We start from the raw sequence: 20,648 nt of genomic DNA on the forward strand, positions 1-20,648 counted from the left end.
CTGTCATCCGCATAGCAGTGGTAAGAGAATCCATGTCCAGCTATTACCTTCCCAAGAGAACCTGTGTATAAGGAGAAGAGAAGGGGTCCTAGGACAGAGCCCTGAGGAACACCAGTGGTCAGTCTTCGTGGAGCTGACTGGGAGCCTTGCCAGGCAACCTGGAATGTCTGGTTAGCAAGGTAAGAAGCAAACCATTGCCAGACAATGCTTGAGATCCCAAGACTAGTGAGAGTTTCCAGAAGTATCTGATGGTTGACCGTGTCAAAGGCTGCAGATAGGTCCAGAAGTATGAGGACTGAGGACAGGTTGGTAGATCTGGCTGTGTGGAGGGTTTCAGAGACAGCAAGAAGTGCAGTCTCGGTAGAATGAGCTGCTTTGAACCCAGACTGGTGAGGGTCAAGAAGGGCATTATTAGATAAAAACAAGTTAAGTTGGTTATACACTGCTCGTTCCAGTACTTTAGAAAGAAAAGAGAGCAGGGATACTGGTCTGTAGTGGTTAATATCTGAGCAGTCCAGAGTAGGTTTCTTAAGAATTGGTGTGACAGCAGCAGACTTAAAGGCAGTGGGAACATGGCCAGTCGATAGGGAGCCATTAACTATGTGTGTGATGTGTGGGAGAAGATCCTGAGAGATGAGCTGAAATGTACCTGAGGGGATAGGGTCGAGTGAACATGTTGTGGGGTTGCTGGCCGTCAGGATCTGAGACACTTCCTCGTGAGAAAGTGGAGTGAAGTGATGAAGCTGGGTCGCACAGGTCGGTTGAGAGTGGGTGGGCAACATGTCAGTCTGAGGGAAAGAACTACAGATAGTAGCAACCTTATCCTCAAAGAATGTAGCAAAGTCCTCTGGTGAGAGAGCTGGGGAGACAGAAGGAGATGGTGATTTAAGCAGTGAAGAAAAAGTGGCAAAAAGTTTGCGAGGGTTAGATAAGGATTTATCAAACTTGGTTCTGTAGAAGGAAGATTTGGCAGAAGTTAGGTCAGTAGCAAACTTTGATAAGAGAGATTGAAAAGAAAGGAGGTCATTGTTATGATGCGTTTTCCTCCATCTTCTTTCTGCTGCTCTTAGTTGTCTGCGGTTGTTTCGTAGTGTCTCCGACAGCCATGGGGTCGGAGAAGTACGTTTTGGCCTGGAAGACAGAGGGCAGAGTTGATTAAAGGAGTTGTGGAGAGAGGAGAGAAGACTGTTGGCAGCAGACTCCACAGTTGCTGTGCATGGTTCAGCACAGTTAGGGGGAGATAAGGATGATAGGATAGCTGAGGAGAGAGAAGATAGAGAAAGAGAATTGAGATTTCTGCGGGTAGTCATGGGGGTAGAAGGTGGTAGAGAAGAGCAAGTCAGAAGAGGAAATCTGAAGGACAGAAGATGGTGGTCAGAGACATGTAGAGGAGTAGACAATATATTGAACATAGGAAGTGATCTGAATGATACCAGGTCAAGAGTGTTGCCAGCTTTGTGGGTTGGAGGAGAGTCACCAAGAGATAGACCAAAGGACGACAGAAGCATCACAAGTCCACTGCTGTGTATTCCGTCTCTTGGAAGGTTGAAATCACCGAGGAGCAAGAGAGGAGACTCATCATCTGGGAAGGAGCTCAGAGGAAATCAAGCTCATCGATAAAGAACAACAATGTGGAGTTTTGTTGGATGTGTGATAGTAACAGAGTGGAATTCAAAGGAGGAAAAGTTGCGATGGTGAAGATTAGGTGAAAAACGCCACTGATGAGATAAAAGCAAACCTGTACCCCCACCTCTGCCTGAAGTGCGAGGAGAGTGAGAGAAGGAAAAGGCAGAGGTGAGAGCAGCTGGAGTAGTTGTATCCTCACTGTGTATATCTTACACAGTTTTCCCAAAATTATTTTGTTCCATTGAGTTCATAACATTTGAATTCTCAGATGCCTCCAGTGTTGAACTTAACTGAAGTTGGCAACAATTTAAATAATCTTGGCATGACTGCTAGCTTCCCATTCTCAGGTTAGTAGTTCTGTACTAGTAAAGACCAAGCTTCTCATATTCTTTAATGTTATAAAATCATAAGATTGTTATATGGAAATAAAAGGAGTCAGAACATTGGGGGCAAGATTCTAAAAATAAAAATGTAGGATATGGAATTGATATTGTTGTACAAAGCAAAATGAAAGTGCACAGTTCAGGGGAGGGCACGACCATCAAGAAAGACTTCAGCAGCTGTTAGCACAAGTGAGCACGAGGACTTGGCAACTACTGTTCAGTACAGTGGGCTGCCATGATATTCAAGGTACTGTACTTGGCAAGCAGCCAGATATCCACAGACTGGAATCTGTAGATCATCAAGCTGACACAGGAGTGTGAGGCATCTTCCTGTTACGTATAAGGCCACAGTCATGGAGCTATATCTGACAGACTGACTGATGGTTGCAGAAGTAATTTCAGAGGTACAGAGAATATGTGCGTCAGTGTAGCAGGCATCTGCACAGTTGCATCACTGAACAGATGAATGGTTTGGCAGTGTGTCGGAGTTATGAAAGATTTGCTGAGTTACGCATGCTGCCCACACCTGTCACTGTAGTGACTTAAAAACAAAAGTAGCAGAAGGCTTCCTGTGACACATCAAGTAGTATACACAATTGTGCCCTATTATAGTTTCCTAGGAAAACTAGTAAGTAATGCAATTGGATTTGATTAAGGAGAAAGAGTAGAACAAGGCCTGCAACTTGTTTTAATTTTGAATAGTGTACAATAATACAGACTGATTGGCCTCTGACTGCTAAAATATTTTTATATGCCAATGCTAGACTTCTAGTGCCTAGTCTCATACTCAAAGACAGAAAGCTGCATCTGATTTTCTGCTCTTACAGATGGTTAAAATGAAAAATAACGCCACAATAGGGAAGTGAATTCCATTTCTTTTGGGCGGTTGTTATTCAAACTATTTTTGGTATTTACAGTACATCTTTGTGGTCTAAATCTGTTGTGTGAGAATGTGATGACCCAGCAGCCATCGGTATCTTCCTTTATCAGGGACATCGATAGTAATGAATTGAGGATGGACCAGGGCAAGTGAGCAGAGAGACAAGACTTGTGAGTTAAAAGAACATCAGTTTTTATTTTAAATAAAGAAATAAAGTGCAAAGAATGTGCAAAACAATACATAGTCAAAGCAAATAGTTTCATAAATTAATTCCATCAAATCCATGCCTTATATGCCTGAAGGCAGGAAGAGGACCAGGAGACGAAATGTCTGTCAAATCAGAAATGATTGAAAGCTGAAAAGACCAAACCCGAAACACCAAAGTCTTAATTGTAAACCAGAAATCAAAGTCAGAGTCAGTAACAGTAGAATCGGAAATCAGAAAGTAGAGACAGAATACACATTTCATTTGATAGAGTTGTTATCCCAATCACAGGTACTGGATGAATGTTTGCACCAGATTTAAACAGTTCCTCTGATGACACAAGGTGTGGTGTCATGATGCACAACGTTCTTGGCAACCAGGAACCATGTGCTGTTAATAAGAATAATAACCTGGTGGCACCCGATTGTAAAACAAAATAACGTTGCGGCACCATAAAAAATTAATCGCTACATTCAGGAAACATACTGTGTAACTGTGAAGAACTCACACAGAAGGTGGTAAAGAGAAGGTAGCACAAATTCCAGTGTAATATATTGTTCTAAGCATTATTTAAGAGAGGAAAAAAAATGCTCAAAATGCACGGTTCATAACAAAAACAAATTATGTCCTTCCGGTGCAAATAAATAATTGTGTAAGGCCAATACAGAACGTTAAAATCCCAAAAGGTGGAAAAGTAAAAACTTTTTGTGGCTTCTCTTCTTTCTTTCTCTGTGTCCTCGTTAGGACAATGGGATACTCAACAATGAGCCCGTTGCATCTCGATCCACCACACAGACCCAAAGTGCCACCACCACCACCAGTTATCCGCAGCTCCCAGGGCGCCTTGCGCTTCAACGGATGCCGCTGTGTTTTGAGAATCCTGCCCTTCCTCTCTCCCTGTCCCATCTGCTCCACTGCTCAGTGACAGAGCCTGGACCCTCTACACACCCCTAAGTCCTGTTCTGTGTTGGTTGTCAGCACGGCTTATTCTGTCCTTCCCATCATTTGATCAAATGATCGCTCTCTCCTTTCAAACAAAACTTTCTTCTTGCTACAAAGACAACTCCTCTCCCTGCACTACCCTGCTCTCTTTTATTTAATTTGAACCATGGCCAGCGCCCGCTGATTGTTGTGTGCAATTCCATGGTAACTATCAATTAAACAATTAAACCAGTGCATGCCTTCATGTGCACACTTCGCACCATCGTGAATTAAAGCGGGTTGTGCTAAAACCATTAAAATCAATAAATGAGGTGACACAATGAAATATACCCCAAACTTTTTACCACAGAGAAATGGATAATCAAGAGGAGAAAAATGATCGACAGCCTAATTTCTAAATTATTCTTCATAGATTGATGTTGCTGTGTTTTTCACATAAATGGGGCTTTAATTAATGATTAAATTATTGGCAACAGTTCTGTATATTGGTATCCTTGGAATCCATTGTCATATGTGAAGGTCTCACCTCAGGCAGCCTAACAGGAATACTGAATAACTTTGTTTTCTGCATAAATATCAATTTTACATGCACTGCAAGATTGGTAGCAGAAATTAGTGTGGTCTCACTTTAGCAGACATGGCTTTGTACACAAAAGTTTAGAATCTGTTTATAAGCATTACCTTGCACCAGACTTTGGGCTACATGAAGAAAGTAGAGCACCAGTTGAACACCACACATACTCAACTCAACCTTGGATCTAAAAATAAAGACCAATATACGGTCATTTAGTTACTAAAAAGGATTTGTGTAATGTCACATTTAATAGGCAACTGTTCTGCAGGAAGGCCTAACAGCTAGCAGCCTCACTATTTTTGCAGTAATACCGAACTATTAATCATCTTTATGACTTTACATTACCCAGATAACACTGCAGCTGTTGTTCTGCAAGAGTATTACTATCTCTATTTGATAGTCATATTTTTAAATCTCCAGTTACATGACCTGTAGCAAAACATCTGAAAAACAAAACACAAAAAACAGCTTCTAAAACAGCTGTTTGAGTATGAGAAGCAGGTGGCTTATTTGCATTACTGATACATTCTGAACGGAATTCTATTCTTTTTTCATTTTCATGTAAGTAGTTATATATTTTTCCATATAGAGCGGCCAGAACTAATTTTTGAAGATGGGCCTACTGCTCCTTTTGTATGTTCAAGTAGGTGAGAGGAGCACCCTTTGTGTAGTGAGCACTCTGTGAAAGACAAAATTCACACTAAAAGGATTAAAAAGAAAAGGAGCAGGAGATGAAAAGTTTAAGAGATCGGACAAATTCATAGTCAAGAAAACTGAGCAGAGGATCTGCGTAGTTGAGGGCCAAGATTCTAACACCAAAAAACAAAACACCAGAGAAAAGTCTGAGGTCAAAAGACTAGGTAAAGTTCAGGAGGTAAAATTAACATAACTAAATTCACTAACCAAAAATAAAGACCTTTTTTTTTTATAAATATACAAAAACCTATCTGCGTAGCAGACACATTTATGCAAAGTGAGTTAGAAAAGAGGTCAACATAAACAAGTAAACATCAGTCTGGGGGAAATGCTGGGAACAAGTGTTACAGGAAAAGGGAACAAAATTGATCATCTCAAATGAAGAGGTCAGAACAAAGTTCAACACATTTATACTTTCTTGTTTAAAAAAGATCTAACAAAGCCAATATTAATTAGAAAGAAACTGAAACCCTCCAAACAAGAGTCTTCATATGCTTTTTAAACACATTGCGGGAGAAGTTCGAATGGAGGTGAGCATCGAGTTCCAATAGCTTGGAGCTGCATATAAAAAGATTCTGGATTAAGATTTGAAACCACGCAGAAGTCGCATCACCAGCAGACCTGAGTCGTCAAGAAAGAGCATGAGTGTTGACCCATTGACTACTTTGTAGGCAAGCATCAGAGATTTAAATGTAAAGGATGAATTTGGTATTTTTGAAGTTATTTTTTTCACACAAGTATGAATTTACCATGCAAAATTGCATTCTTAAGTTAAGCACTTTCTATTAATTAAAAAACCATATATCTTCCCCACTCTGGCACTCATGGACGAAAAGCTTTAAAACTTACCAAATATGACCATTTTCCATGCCAAGGGTGTCACTCTGGGGAGCCAATGTAGTGATCTGAAGAAAAGGATGACAGTTGCTCCCCTCAGGCAAAAATTGTGATGTCCTTTAGATGAGACATAAAACAGAGGTCCCGATTCTCTGTGTTCATTAAAGATCCTTGGCATCTTTCGAAGAGTGTAGGGTCATTCTACCCAATCATCCTACATTTCACATTAATTAACATTATCTTCATTATTCACATGTACTTGAGGACACAGGTTTTTGGTTCCATGTACAACAACACAGCTGGTAGCTTGTATCCTCTCTGCCTGTATCCTGTCAGGACATCCATGAAGTAACCAGAAGCACACTTAAAGATAAAACTTGTGATCAGTGAAAATGTCTTGTTATATACACAAGTAAATGCTGATGGAAAGCTGAGTGTCACAAGTTTTAAATCATGAAGTAATTGCTAGAAATTTTAAATAAAATATTGGTCACGTGATCAGGTTAGGAGCAGGCCAAAGCAAAGTAAACCAATTATTTATTTATTTATCTGTTTTTCTAATACATTTTTCCTTTATTGTTATTTAAATTCAAACAAGAAGCAGCAATAACCCCCTCATCCTTAAATAAGATGGCACGGTTCACATCACCAACTGTTGCATATTCCACAGCAGTCAAGTAGCAAAGCATCCCTCACAAGAAGTGACATTAAGAAAAAAGTGATGAGAAGAATATAAAATACTAATAAATATAAAAAACTACAATAACAAAAAGCTGAAAAATATTAAAACCTGATAGCACTGATCTCATTTAATTAGCTGGTATTATTTTTCTTTTATTCTACATTCAGAAAAGCACAGCAGCATTTACATTTATAAGACATTTAGAAATATTTCTGCTTTTGCTAGAGATTTAAATGCTTAACTCTTTTTTGTTGATTTCATTATATTTTGCCCTTTCTCTGTGCAGTTTTTCCCCTTCGTTGTATCTTATTAATGACAATTAAAAATGTGCAGAGCAGACACCCAGGCTAACGACATGAAATAATCAAAGGCTGCAACTACTTTACCATCAGACCCACTGAGTAGTAAATAATGGATTAATTAAACAATTAGAACACCTAGAAAAGTAGGATGAAAATCAAGATGAAAATATTGTTAAAAAGAAAAAAATACATTATTCCCATATAACTGCTTGGTACATTTTAATATATATATATATTTTTAACAAACTTAGTTTTCTAATTTCTATATTGTTCCCAAAACACAGAACTTGGGAAATAACACATCACTTAATTAGCCCAGGAGTTCAATTAAAAACAGAAGCTGTTTGGAACAAAAACCTGCAGCCATAAGGGGGCCACAGGACTGCGTTTGGGAAACACTGGTTTAGAGGCACCCAAATAGATAGATAGATAGATAGATAGATAGATAGAATAGCTGCTGTATTGATATAGACAGGTTATGCTTGTGCTATAACAATATACAACCACATGCAAATGATGGTGTAGACCATCAGTTGTCTGCGGTGGGCTGGCACACTGCCCCGGGGTTTGTTCCTGCCTTGCGCCCTGTGCTGGCTGGGATTGGCTCCAGCAGACCCCCATGACCCTGTGTTAGGATATAGCGGGTTGGACAACAACTGACTGACTGACCATCAGTTGTAGTGAACCTTTATAGCCAGAAAATTATACACACTGCCCATCTGTCAAAACGCCACCAAATGCAACACAGACATAATGATATTTCTTAAAAGTTAAGAAAACAAGTTAATAAAGCACCTCACTTATCATTAATTTTTACCCTTTATACTTAATGTTAGCTGCCTGAATCTGTAAAAAATTGTGATTGGTCCATATTTTTCTTACATCTTGTTTATTGAATGTTAAATGCTAAATATTTTATGCAAAAATGTATTTTTTACTGTATATTGCAACTGTGTGTACATATACATATTTGTGTGTGTGTGTTGGTGCGCTGTGATAAGTAAATAATATTATGTAAAAGTTTGTATGGCTCTGGCTAGTTTTTGAAAGTGCTCTGTTTTAAAAGTAAATTCTGGTGATTACTAATGACTTACCTTCATTTTCTCTCTTTACAGAAGTTGAAAAAGAAATGCACAAAAAGGCTGAAGCTGTTCTGAATCGAAGTCCAAACAGTCCTCATGGCACATTACTCTTAGCACCAAACCTTCATGGTAGCCTTCAGACATTGCCAGATCTGAACTCTAAACCTCAGACACCAGGAAGCCTTGCTTGTAAAAGTTCTCTGCTCCAGCTCCAAGGAAACAAACCAACTTCTTTAGGCAATAGCAGACCACAAACACCAAGTAACCATAACAGTAGACCTCAGACTCCAAGTACCCAGTCCAGCAGACCAAGAACGCCATCTGCTCCAACAAGTAGGCCTGTTACTCCAAACAGTTTGCTACCACGATCTCTTGTGACATCCAATCAAGTCAACAAGGAAGAAACCATTGGCAATCAAAGAAGTAGGCCAATCACTCCTTCGAGCCAAGTTGGGAGACCATTGCTTACACCAACTGGAATCACAGCTGGGCAGATAACTTTAGAAAACATCACTGATTCTGCCATTCCAAGAAACACTTTGACAGAGGTAAGTCATATGTTATTGCAATTTGTTAACCCAAAGAAGTACATTTCATAATACAATTGTGCTAAAGCATGTTGTAGGTATGTATTGAATTGTAAGAAAATGAAATGGCTTTCTCCATTTATTTATTTATTATGAACTGTACAGTTTCACAGTTCTTTCTAAAATAATGTTTTATGTTTTCCCATTGTTAAATAGGTTTATTAGCAAGCATTCATTTAACATATACCGTGTTTCCCCCAAAATAAGACCAGGTCTTATATTAATTTTTGCTCCAAAAGATGCACTAGGGCTTATTTTCAGGGGATATCTTATATTTATTCATGTGCATCAATTTACATTTATCCAAATACAATCATGTCATCTTCTGGAATATCGTCATAACTCTCCACATTCAAACCTTGAATTCCAACCTGAATTTCTTGCTACTCCAGCCGCTTTGAGGATCCTATGGGATCGATGTGGCTGCTTCGATGTTTGATGAATGGTGCGATGTGGTGAAGCAAAGTGCCGATATACAAACGTATTTATGTTGCTTTTATATTCAAGTGTCGCATATTCCCCAAAGTGATGACACAATACATTTTAAAAGTCTCACATACCATTTTCTGTGCTGTTTTGTTTTTTTTTTGCATCTTCACAATACTATCAGAATGTACGGCAGCGTTTTTTGAGCCAAAGAGAAAAAAAAATAAAGACATAATGAAAATGTCTATTTTGTGATTAAAGTGGAAATTTTGGCTTTAAACTTGAAATGTCCACTTTAATGATAAAGTAAACTACGAGGTTAAAGTACACCATCATAAACGTCATCTTAAAACCGACCCAGTTGTTAATCAATTAGGCGCTTCTGGGGCTTCCTCCTGACCTGACAGCAGCGGCAAGCAGCAATAGATCGCCACACAGAACAGATTTAATTTATAATATTCCAGCTCTCTGCACATTTAGAATTCTTATATTTATACTTTGTGGCATGCGGCTGGGGGTGGTACCCAGCCGGGACGCCCAAGAGGACCGGAGGAGGGCTCACGCCTCCTCCAGACCATGAGGGGGCGTCCACCCTGATTGTGTTGGGGACCACGGGTACAGGGCTGTGAAGCCCAACCCTGTAGAGGCCTGTGGTCGCCGCCAGGAGGCTCCCCAATGCCTGGAGAGCCCTGGACCTCAGCACTTCCACCACACCAGGAAGTGCTGGGGGGAAGAGAAGCAGGGACACCCGGAGTGCTTCCGGGGATACAGCCGGCACTTCCGCCACACTGGGTCGTGTCGGTGGAAGATTGCTAGAGCACATCTGGGGGATAATAAAAGGGGCCGCCTCCATTCATTCTGGGCTGGAGTTGGGTGAGGAGAAGGATTGAGCTTGGTGGAGACGGCCTGAAGAGAAGAAAGGCAGAGAGTGCGAGAGGCCTGGACTTTGGGGGAGTCTTGGAGTTTGTTGTGTGTGCACTTATTGACATTTGTAGATAAACTATAAATAAACATGTCATGGTGAATTTACCATGTCTACCTGTCTGTGTCTGGGACTCGCTCCACAACTTGATATCACTTTCATGATGAAATGCATTAAAATATGTATGCTACATTTTACAGATAAATTGTTAACTTTGTTTAAATAATGAATACTGTTAATAATTACACACATGGGGGTGACACGGCGGCAGAATGGTAGCGCTGCTGTCTCGCAGGGAGTCACGTCACTGGTGTTCCCTGCCTGGAGTTTGCATGTTTTCCTGGTGGGTGTCCACAGTGTGCTCAGTTTTCCATCCAAAGACATGAAGGTTTGGAGATTTGGTGACGCTACAATGACGATAGTGTATGTGTATGCTTGTGTTCACCTTGTGATGAGCTGATACCCCATCCAGGGATTTTGTTTCTGTCTTGCGCCCAATGCTTGCTGGAATGGGCACATACCTGGATTGATGGATGTAATCATTAAACATCCTTTTCAGAGATACTGTGGCAAGGTGTCCTCGGAATTTAATGGATGTTTCGGGCACACGCGTCACATCGCGTTAAGTATAAACCTGGCCTTGAGCGCCTTACGTTTCAGCTGACGATCTTGACTAAGGCTTATTTTTGAGGTAGGACTTATATTACAGAGCAGCCTGAAAATCATGCTAGGGCTTATTTTTGGAGTAGGTCTTATTTTCGGGGAAACACGGTAGATGCCATATTGCATCTCATAGGAAGTATCAAATATTACCATTTGTGTTTTCCATGTAAGTTTTGTCTTTGCTGATCTTGCAGAATTTATTAACCAATATATCAATCAACAACTCTGAGCTGAGATATTATAGTTGTGGATACAGTAACCAAATAGCCACATATTGGAAGTCCATGAAAATGGTGTTCTAAATGAGCAACGGAAAAAGTTTAGTCAGGTGATTAATATCAATGCTTTTCTTATGTGATAGTGCTTGGGAAAATATTTATGGGTGGAATTCTGGAAATATGGCTGCTTCAATTATTGCAGTAGTCATTAAGGGTATTGATAATTTAGAAACAATCATAAAGAAAGTACAGAGGGTACATTGGGAAGAGACTCTGTTTACTAAGAAGCATTATTAATTTACTTGATCAACTGGTCGGAGTCACTCTGGAATGAGAATGGCCAAGACCACCAAAAACACCATTCCCAACACAAAACTTTAAATATTTTAATTAATTTATTAATTTAAATAAGGAATTCCATACAATACAAAATATAGAATTCACAATTTAAAAAAATCAAAATCCATAAACTCAAAATAAAAAAAAACGAGAGAGGACCAAAAGAAAATTAATGAAAAAGGCCAGAAATCCACAAAACAAAATGCAATATCATAATAATAAAGGCAAAAGTCAAAATCAGAACATTTATAGTGTCAATGGTCACAAACCAGACAAAAAGAGTGAACCATGAAAGTATAAGAGCTAATGCCACAGCACAAGTGCTGAGGAAGCAGCCGTATTACATAAGGGCATCTGACAGTTCTAAACAAGCAATTCTGGGAAAGGGGACTGGAGCCAAAGCCAGTGAATGCAGCTGTAGTAAACCACAAGACAATGATTATATTTTTATATTATGTACATTAAAGGACCACCATCAACAAATCAAATCAAATTAATAATGTATTGAACAATTATTGTAAAAGTAAAGTTGAATAAATCAGACTGTTGCAGCTTCATGAATAAAAAAAGTACCACTTGTGGTTAGCAGAAATAGCCCAAAAGTTGATATAAATCTGTGTTTTGTAACTAATACTTGTATGCAAAATTTGGTTGATGTAAGTGATAGCGTACTCAAGTTATTGTGTTTACATACACACACACACATGAGCACATACACACACACACACACAGACATAATTCCAAAAATGGTATTTTCAGACTCGGGGAGGTCTAAAATGTTGAGATTCATCACAATCTCGAAATCACATTTTTGGACGATTACAATTCTCTCCCTATACAGTGTAGGGCCATTAAGCTGCGGTGATTGGGGTCCAAACTGCTTAACCACGGCTTAGGTGGTCCGCAGCTTAAATATTTTTTGATAATGCATAAATTACAATAAATAATGAAATAGGGATACCATTGTTTCTAGCCTCACAAAATGCATTAAAAGTTGATTTGTCTAATTCTGGATCTTTTGCTGTTCTGGCTGTCTTGCTTCTTAAACCACCTTCATCAAGCTGATCAAGAAATGTTCTTAATTTGTTTTCATCTTTGATCCATCCGCGTAGTGTTGACTCAGGTACCCCTAACTCTCTGCTTACTTTAATGCGAGTTTTGCCGTTTCGTATTCTTTCGATGACATCCAGCTTTTGCTGAACATCATATGAAGCGTGTTTGCGTTTATTACTCATGGAGTAAAATTTTTTAAAGCATATATGATGTGCTCGCTATAGATTCAGATACTGAAGTGATTTACGTTGGGTTTGTGACTCATATTTATACAATTTCAAGTTTTATCAGATTATCGAATTAAAAATAATACTTTAAATACGAGTCGATTTTTTGCGGATTTACCACGGATTAACTTTGTAGCATTGTAAGGTGTGAATCGGTTACAATGGCGGCCTCCATATATCCTAACCAGAAACCCTGGGTAAATAGGGAGATCCGGGCTAAGCTCAAAGTGCGGACCTCTGCCTTTGGCTCAGGGGACTCTGATGCATACAAAGCAGCCAGATACGACCTCTGGAGGTCCATCAAGAAGGCCAAATGGGACTACAGGGACAAAGTGGAGTCAAGCTACCACAGCTCTGACACCAAGCGCCTGTGGAATGGACTGTGCTGCATCACTGACTATAGAAAGAAAAACACAGTCAGTGTTCAGCCCACTGCATGTCTTGCAGACAAGCTCAACACTTTCTATGCTCGTTTTGATGCAGCCAACAAAGAACAGGTGCTATATCCTCAAGGGGGCAGTGAGCCTGTCACTCTGATCCTTGAAATGTCTGATGTGAGAAGGTCCTTCAAAAAGGTCAATCCTCGCAAAGCTCCGGGACCAGATGGCATCTCAGGGCGTGTGCTGACCAGCTAGCAGGTGTGTTCACCAACATTTTCAATCTCTCCCTGAGGCAGTCAGTGGTCCCCACTTCCTTCAAGGCATCCACCATCATTCCTGTCCCAAAGAATCCTGTCTGAATGACTATCGCCCAGTTGCACTGACATCGGTCATTATGAAGTGTTTCGAGCGACTAGTCAAAGGTTACATCTGCTCCTCCCTCCCTGACACGCTGGATCCTCTCCAATTTGCTTACAGAGCAAACAGATCGACAGAGTATGCCGTTGCGCTAACAATAAACACTGCCCTCACCCACCTGGAAAGAGGAAATACATATGTAAGAATGCTGTTCATAGATTACAGCTCGGCATTCAACACTATCATCCCCTCAAAACTCGTCTTGAAGCTTGACGACCTTGGGTTGGGGACGACCATCTTCAGATGGATTTTCTCTTTCCTCACAAACAGGCCCCAGGTGGTGAGAGTCGGCAAACACACATCCTCATCACTCATTTTAAACACAGGAGCGCCGCAGGGCTGTGTGCTTAGCCCCCTCTTGTATTCCTTGTTCACCCATGACTGTGTTGCAAAACACGGCACAAACACCATCATCAAGTTTGCAGACGACACAACCATCATAGGCCTTATCATTGACAACGATGAGACGGCCTACAGAGAGGAGGTGCTGGCATTGAGTAATTGGTGCCTAGATAACAACTTGTCTCTTAACGTCAGCAAAACCAAGGAGATGATTGTGGACTATCGAAAGCAACAAGGCAGAGAACACCAGGCCATCTACATCAGCGGCATAGAAGTTGAAAGGGTTAACAGCTTCAAGTTCCTCGGAGTAAACATCGCCAAGGATCTCTCGTGGACCCTTCACATAGACACTGTGGTCAAGAAAGCTCGCCAGCGGCTCTACTTCCTGAGGAGGCTGAGGAAGTTTGGCATGAATGCCAACATCACCTCAAACTTTTACAGGAGTGTGGTCGAGAGTCTGCTGACGGGCTGCATTACCGTCTGGTATGGGAGCTGCTCTGCCAGCAGCCGGAAATCACTACAGAGAGTAGTGAAGGCAGCAGAGCACATCACGGGCAAGAGTCTTCCTGCCATTGAAGACATTTACCTCCATCGGTGCTTGCGTAAGACAAGCAGCATCATAAAGGACCACAGCCATCCAGCACGCCAGCTGTTCTCCTTGTTACCGTCTGGCAGACGATACAGGAGTCTGGCTGCTCGGACTACAAGACTTAAGAACAGCTTTTACCACCAGGCCATTCGACTCCTCAACAGCAACACCTGAACACTTACACACACTTACATTACATCTACATTGCACTACTCACACACAAACTGTACCTGCACACACTCAGAATACTGACTGGAACATGCATCTGCACTTTATGGAATATGCATCTGCACTTATAAAACATTATCTGTGCAATAACTGTCATTTGTACTTGCTGCTCATTCAACTCATATTGCTCTATAACTTCTTTTAAAACATACACATTTTATTTTATATGGCTTGTCTATTTTTAACTTGTAATCTTTTTTTAAGCTTTATTGGATCTAGGCTGAGTGACTTGTTTTTCTCGTCATACACATTTCATTGTATGTTGACCCTGTGTTAACCTATATATGACAAATAAACCTAAACCTAAACCTAAGTTATTTTATTGTTTATTGATAAATAAAAGACTAATCTTCTATAAATACCTATTTGAAGTTATAAGCCACCATTTAAATATTTAATCCGCGATAGTGCATAGCATGTCAATCACGGACATTTGAAATGCCAAAATGACAGCTGTCAACACCTGTCTCGAGTGTTCGAGAGGCCATGTTTAGGTCCGTACAATCCATAGTGTCAAAAAATTGGGATCCAAGCTTTTTGCGCGTCTTAAGCGAATTTGCGGATTACTGGCCCGTGGCTTAATGGCCCTACACTGTACTTTGTATACAATAAAGTATTTATGAATAATAAAAGGTTAGAAATGCAATGTTTTGTCTATGTAGCCTACCTCAGGTGTGCCAGTAACTTCATATAAATTGACAAAATAGTTATTATTCTTTTGTAATTCAAATATAGAGGAATTAATTAAATGTCTTTTGCTAAAACTGCTTCATACTTCATACTGCTCCATACACCTATGGGTATTTAGACATTTTATTAACAGCAGTAACTTTGACCCCTCATATTCTATTGGGGGTGAACCCCTGGAATCGGTTGATGTGTCATGCACAATTTCAAGTCTAATAATCTTTTTCTGCAGATTCAAATTGTTCTACTCTTTCAGATATGGTCCAAAAATGGCCTAAAAATCTGGGTTTTTGAGGTCTAGGGGGCCAAAAATAGGGGGTAACCCCAAAAGGGTTGATGTCCTGCATGACTAGATATCAAGACGAGTCATATGGCATATAATACGGGGAGTTTTCTCGTACTGTTGAGTCAGGAAACGCCAGATAAAAAAAACTGAAGTGATCTCAAAGTGTTCATAAGTAATTCTTATTCTTAATAAGATGAGAGTGAACAAAAAAAATAAGGGCCAGACAAAATAAAAAAGCCAGGAATTGGCTGTATGTAACAATAAGTGAAATGGTGGAGAATGCCAAAGAAGGTTAAAGGTGATCTACTGAAAGATACAATTTTTATGTGTATCAGTTTCCAGTGAGAGTGACAGACCATCTTTTTCTCTGTTTTGTGAGACTTTCTTCACTTCATAGTTTTACAGACACACGTCTAAAATCTACAGTGTGGCTGGTGCAAAAATGAGCTGCCTGCAACAAGCTGGAAACAAGATCTAATAAAATACATTCCAAATGTTTAAATAGTCCGAGAACCACAAACCAGAATAGAGGGGAGATTAGGTTGGATCTTTTTTACAGCAGGTTAAATAAAACCAGACAGAAAATAAATTCAAGTGCACTTACTGGAAAGCAACTGCATTGATTATGTTGTGTGGTGTCAGCAGCATCTTTTGCAGTTGTTACCAATCATTTAGCATCTTGCGAATCAGTAGAATACTTTTGAATTATAATCTTATGTTGCTGCTTGCTTAGATGTAGTAGATGATCAGGGTGAAATTTTTTTGAATTGAAATTTCATCCCCTTGTAACCATTTGTTGAATTTCTTATTAACAGACTGATTTAATAAGTCAGGTAGAGTTTTGGCCACTTGACAAACTTTTTCTTTTATACTAAATCATATGAAAATTAAAATATATATACATATATCAGCCCAGCCATTAAAACTCTTGTAAATCCTCTAGTTAACTAGTCCATAATGAATAGTATGGTCTTAATTTGGCTACATCCTTCAATAAGTTCTTGCCAGACACGACAAGGCTTTGTGTTTTGAAGAAGACATTTTAGTGAAAGCATCTGTACTTTCTGCAGTCACAAGCTAATCACAGCTTACAGCGCAAGTAGCGCCCACCATCGTGCACGATTGAAATCTTAGCGCCAGTAAAACTTCAGTACGTGCCAGCCAGGGTGCAGAGAAGAGGCAGAAGCACACATTTCTGATTAAAAGCAGATGAACAGCATTACAGAGCATTAAATGTACTTGGAGAGGATTTTTCGCTCTGTTGGTCTCTTTATTGGGGCATCATTTTTATTGGCAAAAACTCTGAATCTTATTACAACATCATGATAATTCATGACATCATATTATTCATCCATTTGCAATTCATTTAAGGGTCACGGGGGCTGCTGCCCTTCCTGGAAGCATTGGGCACAAGGCAGGACTGATGCCATGCCATCACATGACGTTCTCAAATAAACAGATGCACCCCCCTTCGGCATAAGGAAGAATAATGAAGAAGATCACTGAAGGCACAAGGAGAACCTGTAAAATCCATGCAGGCGGTGCCTGGGCTGCGGCTTGAAACAAGTCTCGTCAGACTTTGAGAAGCACCACTGAACACTTCTTCCACACTTGCCGTCAGCCACATGCAGGTCTTCCTGGAAATTCCTAGACCACTGGAAAAATTAAGTTTGCAATTTTTTTGGGTCAGGAGAATATTTTTTTGAAATCATTTTCGACAATGAATTGTTTTATTTTATAGTTGAAAATATTTTTGTGTCTATTTGAAGATTAGAAGATCCATATTCTAATGTTGCACTTGTTAGTGTTTGTGCATAGTTGTTTGTTACTAGCCTTTAGGATTAATAGAGCTGATGTTACTTTATAAATATACAGAAGATTTTGAGGCTTAATTTTTCTTTTATAGAAGAAACCTTTTATGTTAAGATAAAGAGCAGGTCCAAGGAAAATAAAATTGTAATGAGTGATGTTGTTAGCCAGAAGAAATCACTGCATGTGCAGCATTGCATCTAATCTTTATGAAAGCAAGAACAGGCTCATTGCAGACAAAAGTATTCATATAAACATTAGCGACAATTCAGATATGACTTGGCACCAGCTTGAGGCTTGGATTTTTGGTTAACATCTTTGTCTGATTTATTCAGGTGTTCAGAATTCAACTACCAGTTTCTGATTGTTAGAAGACTGCTCTCGTAGTCTGATCTGATTAATATGCTAACATGGGCAGGGTAGTTTTAAGTAGTTTTTGTAGAGTATTTCTTGTTACTTTAAATAAATAATATGGTTTAAATTGATCTTTCCCTGTTGTGTAATTAGCCAATCGTGCCATAACTTGTTTAATTCTAGTTAAGAATTGATGTAGCTGCATTCGTCTGGTTTCCAAAAATTGTACAGCTTCTGTTGATGTGTATGCATGTAAATAATTCCATAGTTCAAGTTCTTCCTTTTTACATATTTTATTAAAAAATTCAAAGAAAAACAGTTTACACAAAAATAAAGAGAAAAATTGGTAATACAAAAGAAAAGTTCTTATATGAGATGTTTCTGTTCAAGGCATATAAATCTTGTTGTTTGCTTTGAGTGTCTCTTATAAGTTCTCAATATACAGTTCTATGTTCATACGTCAAACATGAAGACATGAAACACGAAAAGACAGAAAACAATATTCTGTCGTTACCCCAACGAATTCAAGGCAAATCGAACAGTTGTTTTTCTAGCTAACTACAGACTGACCAAAATTATATTATTGCAGTTCTGACAAAGCTGAGCAATAAGGAAATTCCATTATAAGTCAGCTTTAGGTGTTAATCAGAATTATTCATTATTTATGTAGTTATGGGAAAACTCCCGTTCTAAACAAATAAAGCAAACACTTTTATTTCTAAGATTGGCTCTTACACTTTGCCTTGAAGACAGCTCCATTTTTTCTCTGCCTCAGCTTTAACTCGGTCTTGCTTTCACTTGATTTTGGTCGGGATCTCGACTAGTAGTGGGCTTGGACTTGTCCTGGACAGCAGAATTTGTCTTAACATGACTTGTTATTGGGGCTTAAGCATCCCAGCTATAAAAAAAGACACACAGGACAATTGTTTTGGATGATCTCCATGGCTGACATGACATATGTGTGTGCCTGCTCAATCAAAACCAGTTGAATCATAGCAGTGTTGTTTGACCGCAACTGATTATTTTTAAAAACAGTTATTGAAACAAAAAACTAAAATGCAGAATATTTCTAAAAGGATACTAAAGGCATGTGCTAGTACCATTATCTCTATTTTTATTGTTTAATCACTCAATTGAGCAGGCAAAAGATTTAAACAGCTTAAAGATGACCTCTAGAATATTTTTCACTGGGTATACTGTGTACTGCCTCAGCGGGCCACAGACCATTTCCAACGCCTTGACATCTGTCATTATGAAAAAATTCAAACAACTCGTAATCAAAATCACGTCTGACATGCACTTGAATCCTTACCAGTTTTCCTATAATGCAAAAAGGTCATTAAAGATGTGGTGTCCCTGAGGTTTCATGACAACCTCGAGAATCACCAAGAATGTTTTTCTGAGTCCTTATGATTGACTACAGTTTGCCTTTATGACAATTGTCGTCTTAAGTTTTTTTTGGTAAACTGTTAGACATGAGTATCAATCATTCAATGTGCTATTTGCTAATGAATTTACTTTTTGACAGAACACAATTTTAAAGCAGAAACTCCTAAATAAACTTACCAAATATTTAAAAATTTGCAATGTTAACGGTTAACAAAATATGAAAACAGATACTTTACAGCAGTGGTCCTCAACCTTTTTGACACCAAGGACTGCTTTACTAGAAGCACATTGTTTCAGGGACCCCCTGGGGGGGGGGGGGGTTTGGAGGGATGGGGTTTGTGGGGTGATTATGGGCGGGTTCGTAGGGCAGTTTTATACACAATTTACATTACATTTCTATTATTATTAAGTTATAATTTAGTAATAGAAATTATACAGCTTATAATAAGCTGAGCTTGTTTTCCTGCAACCAGACGATCCCATCTGGGGACGATGGAAGACAGTGACACGCGAAATGTGTTGCTTATGTTCAGTCTACTCCATAATCTCGTTTTGGTTGCTGTCACTGCAGAAAATGCCGCCTCACAAAGATAGGATGTTGGAAATGGAAGCCGCTTCAATGGCTTCTTTCAGGTTATTTTAATCTTCTTCTGTCTACAAGTTATGCTGACGAGAATTTTTCTCAACATTTCCTTGCGATGATACACTTTCAGGGTGCGAATGATACCCAAATCCAATGGCTGAAGCACTGCTTTGCAATTGGCTGGGAGGAATTCAATGCAAACATTATATAGTATAAATGTGGAAGCATGTTGTGGGCAGCACAGTTATCAATCAGAAGCCGAATCATCCTTTTCTTCTTCTTCATATTGTGAGGTTTCTGAACTCCTTTGGGATCCCCCCACCCAACGGGAACAACACGCTGAAGTGTGTCCCGAAGTGCAATTGCCGCATCTATGTAAGATTGTTTATCCGTTACCGGGGCAAGGCAACAGCAGGCTCACAGTGTATTGTCCCATTGACAGAGGTCCCAAGAGAGTTTAAAAACTTCACATTTTCTTGAATGAGTGCCGCATTAATAGGAATGTTTCTTGAACGAGCATCACTGACCAACATTAAAAATGTTTTTTCAGCGTCTTTAAATGCAGCTGTTCGCATATGTTTGCGACCCGAGATTTTTCTTCTTTTTTTGCATATAACAAAGACATATGCATTGCATTTGCCATTCCAACAGATTGCACATCACAAACATTAACACTGTTATCGTTTTTTCGTGTCTGCCGTTTCTATAGGAGGATGACAATGAGTTAAACTCCAATGGATGTTTTTCAAATGTTGACGAGCAATAACCAAAAGGTATCACTGAAAACCACATGGAAACAAACACAGCAAAAAAAACAGTATGAGGAAAGTTCGAAGAAAGAACATTTTTTTTTTACAATGTTTCTGTTTGGGAATGTACACAACTGAACTGCGACCACAGAACTAACTGCTCTGTGGATGATTCATTCAAGCATTTCAAG

General features: G+C 39.3%; 1 protein-coding gene across 2 annotated transcripts in view; it reads left to right on the forward strand.

Moving 5' to 3' along the window:
• c6h8orf34 (chromosome 6 C8orf34 homolog) overlaps positions 1-20,648 on the forward strand; it is a 446,972-nt gene that overhangs the window by 387,904 nt on the left and 38,420 nt on the right. For both annotated transcript variants that reach the window (XM_051928738.1, XM_051928737.1), the window contains exon 12: positions 8,243-8,757. In XM_051928738.1, coding sequence (XP_051784698.1) covers positions 8,243-8,757 — 515 coding nt within the window. The remainder of the gene's footprint in view (positions 1-8,242; positions 8,758-20,648) is intronic.

The sequence above is a fragment of the Erpetoichthys calabaricus genome, chromosome 6, assembly GCF_900747795.2.
Source record: "Erpetoichthys calabaricus chromosome 6, fErpCal1.3, whole genome shotgun sequence".
Taxonomy (NCBI): domain Eukaryota; kingdom Metazoa; phylum Chordata; class Cladistia; order Polypteriformes; family Polypteridae; genus Erpetoichthys; species Erpetoichthys calabaricus.